The 2,295-nt window shown below is 57.2% G+C and overlaps 1 protein-coding gene across 1 annotated transcript in view; it reads left to right on the top strand.

Annotated features, from left to right (window-relative positions):
* The first annotated feature begins 1,156 nt into the window (after positions 1 to 1,156).
* The window catches only part of Lancl3 (LanC like 3), a 103,119-nt gene continuing 101,980 nt past the window's right edge, over positions 1,157 to 2,295 (top strand). The window contains exon 1 of the mRNA XM_028777612.1: positions 1,157 to 2,060. Within this exon, the coding sequence (XP_028633445.1) occupies positions 1,488 to 2,060 (573 nt within the window). The 5' untranslated portion in view covers positions 1,157 to 1,487. The remainder of the gene's footprint in view (positions 2,061 to 2,295) is intronic.

Raw genomic sequence — 2,295 nt, 5'->3', positions numbered from 1 at the left:
CATTGCCAGTTTTGAGGTAAATGTGCTTCCAACACCAGTGATCTCCAAAATAAGTGAAGTAGTTGTTTTCTGTACAGAGTGCCAAAATCTTTCCTATGAGTAACTTATACTTGTGTCCTCGGTCTCTCTGAAAATACAAATTCCTCTTTAGCTTTCGATAGGCAATACTCTGTGGAAGGAAGAATTATTTTAAAAGAGCTAAACATAAGAAGAGTAGCGTCTGTGTTGTTTTCTCTCTTTTCCACTCAGTAAAACCTCAAGCGGTCTTTGAACAGATCTAGTTACTCTGTTATTAAGTTTCAAAGCACATAGGAGAGCAGACTGGGGGTAATTCCTGTGAAGGATAAGCAGGAGGGACCCAGCAAGCCAGTGAACATTAAACCAAGGATATGGGGCTGGTCAAAGGATGGGTTAAATTCTTATCTAAGCTTCATCCGTGTATTAAGTAGCTAATGATCTAAAGATATTTGTTGGCCTCTTTCTAATTCCATGAAGGACCAGGGAAAGAAGAAAGCAGGAGTAAGTGGAGGTAGGGGAGTTTCCAGTCCCTTTCAAAATCTAGTGTGGTTCTTTGGGTTTTTAATTCCTGTGCACGGCAAGCAAAATAACAGAGTAGGAGACAAACACCAAAGACTTCCCATTCTTCCTTTAAAAACACAAAACATGCTACACACACCCCCTCACATAGTACTGCTGCTTTTGGTACTGAGACATTTTGAATGAGAACACTAATGGGACTGAGCTTGAAAGATGACACCCCGTTGTCAGTTCTCTGGGACTTTAGTTCAGAGGTGTCACAAACTTAACTGTGGATGCTTCTAACCTATGGCTCTTGGTATAAACTCTGACTTTTTTTCAGTTAAGTCTGAGGCGAAGCATGCGTTGCTGCGTGTTTTTTTCTTCTTCTTTTTAATCCCGCTCCCAGGTGCTGCTGGCACTGAACTGAGGCAAAGACTCTGAGGACACAGGGGACTGAAAGTCATCACCTCTGCTGCCAGGTGTGCTAATGGCCAGCCTCAGCATTCCCGATCCGTGCCCTGCACGTCCCAGGCCTTCTGCAGGGAGGGGAGGAGCCGAGGGCGGAGCGGGAGGAGTGGCGCGGGCCCCGCGTGGGTCCTGCCTGAAGAGATCACCTCGGCCCCTTGGAGAGCCACGGAGCTGCGGCGGCGCAGGAGGGGGCCGTTTGGTGAGGGCGCGGCCTCTGGGAGGGGGACGTGCGACACGCATCCCAGCGCTGCCTCGGGCCACCCGGGAGCCTCGCGGCAGCTCATTGCCCCACTTGGCCACACTGGCTCCGTGATCCCTCTTTGCGCCTGCCTCGTCTTGTCACCTCCCGTCTCACCCTCCTCGCTCCAGCCTCTGCCACCTCATCCACAGCCATCTGAGCGAGCGCGCCTCTGAGAGCAGGAGGTGCTGCTCCGGGACACAGGGCGCGCCCTCCAAAGGTCCCCAGCTCGACATTTGGGGCCCCCCCCGCAGGCGACAGCATGGACACCAAGCGCTGCTTCGCCAACCGCTTCGATGACTACCAGGGCAGCCTGCTGGCGGGCCAGTGCGAGGAGGCAGTGGCGCCCTTGGTCACCTCCACCATCGAACGCATCCTTCAGGAGCTGCCCCCACTGGGGGGTGGCGCTGAGGCTCGGGGGGCGACGGCCGCGGGCAGCAGCTGCCAGGGGGGTCTGTACAGCGGCGTGGCCGGGGTGGCCTACATGCTCTACCACGTCTCGCAGAGCCCGCTTTTCGCTGCCGCCCGCGAACGCTACCTGCGCTTCGCCAAGCGCCTCATCGACGCGTGCTCCCGCGCCGAGGAGTGGGGCGAGACGGACGCGGACACCCGCGCCGCCTTTCTGCTCGGGGGCGCGGGCGTGTACGCCGTGGCCACGCTCGTCTACCACGCCTTGGGCCGCTCCGACTACGTGCAGCCCCTCGGCAAGTTCCGGGCTCTGTGCGCCGTCTGCGCGCCGGTCTCCTTCCTGGACTGCGGCTCCGATGAGCTGTTCGTGGGCCGAGCCGGCTACCTGTGCGCCGCGCTTGTGCTCAAGCAGAAGCTCGCCCAGGAGGTAAGACGCAGTCCCGGCCGCCGGAGGGCGCTCGCCTGCTGCCCGCGCCCGCGGGGTCCTGCTTGTCTGGACTCCTCGACGTCCGCAGCAGCACCGCCCTGCACCACCCCTGTCTCTTTGTTACTTCTGTCTGTGCCCTGTGCTTGAGTCTCTCTCTCTCTCTCTCTCTCTCTCTCTCTCTCTCTCTCTCTCTCTCTCTCTCTCTCTCTCTCTCTCTCTCTCTGTCTCTGTCTCT

This window comes from Grammomys surdaster, unplaced genomic scaffold (assembly GCF_004785775.1).
Source record: "Grammomys surdaster isolate TR1022 unplaced genomic scaffold, NIH_TR_1.0 312, whole genome shotgun sequence".
In the NCBI taxonomy this organism is placed as follows: domain Eukaryota; kingdom Metazoa; phylum Chordata; class Mammalia; order Rodentia; family Muridae; genus Grammomys; species Grammomys surdaster.
The sequence above is the reverse complement of the archived record's forward strand: the minus strand, read 5'-3'. Positions and strand labels throughout refer to the sequence as shown.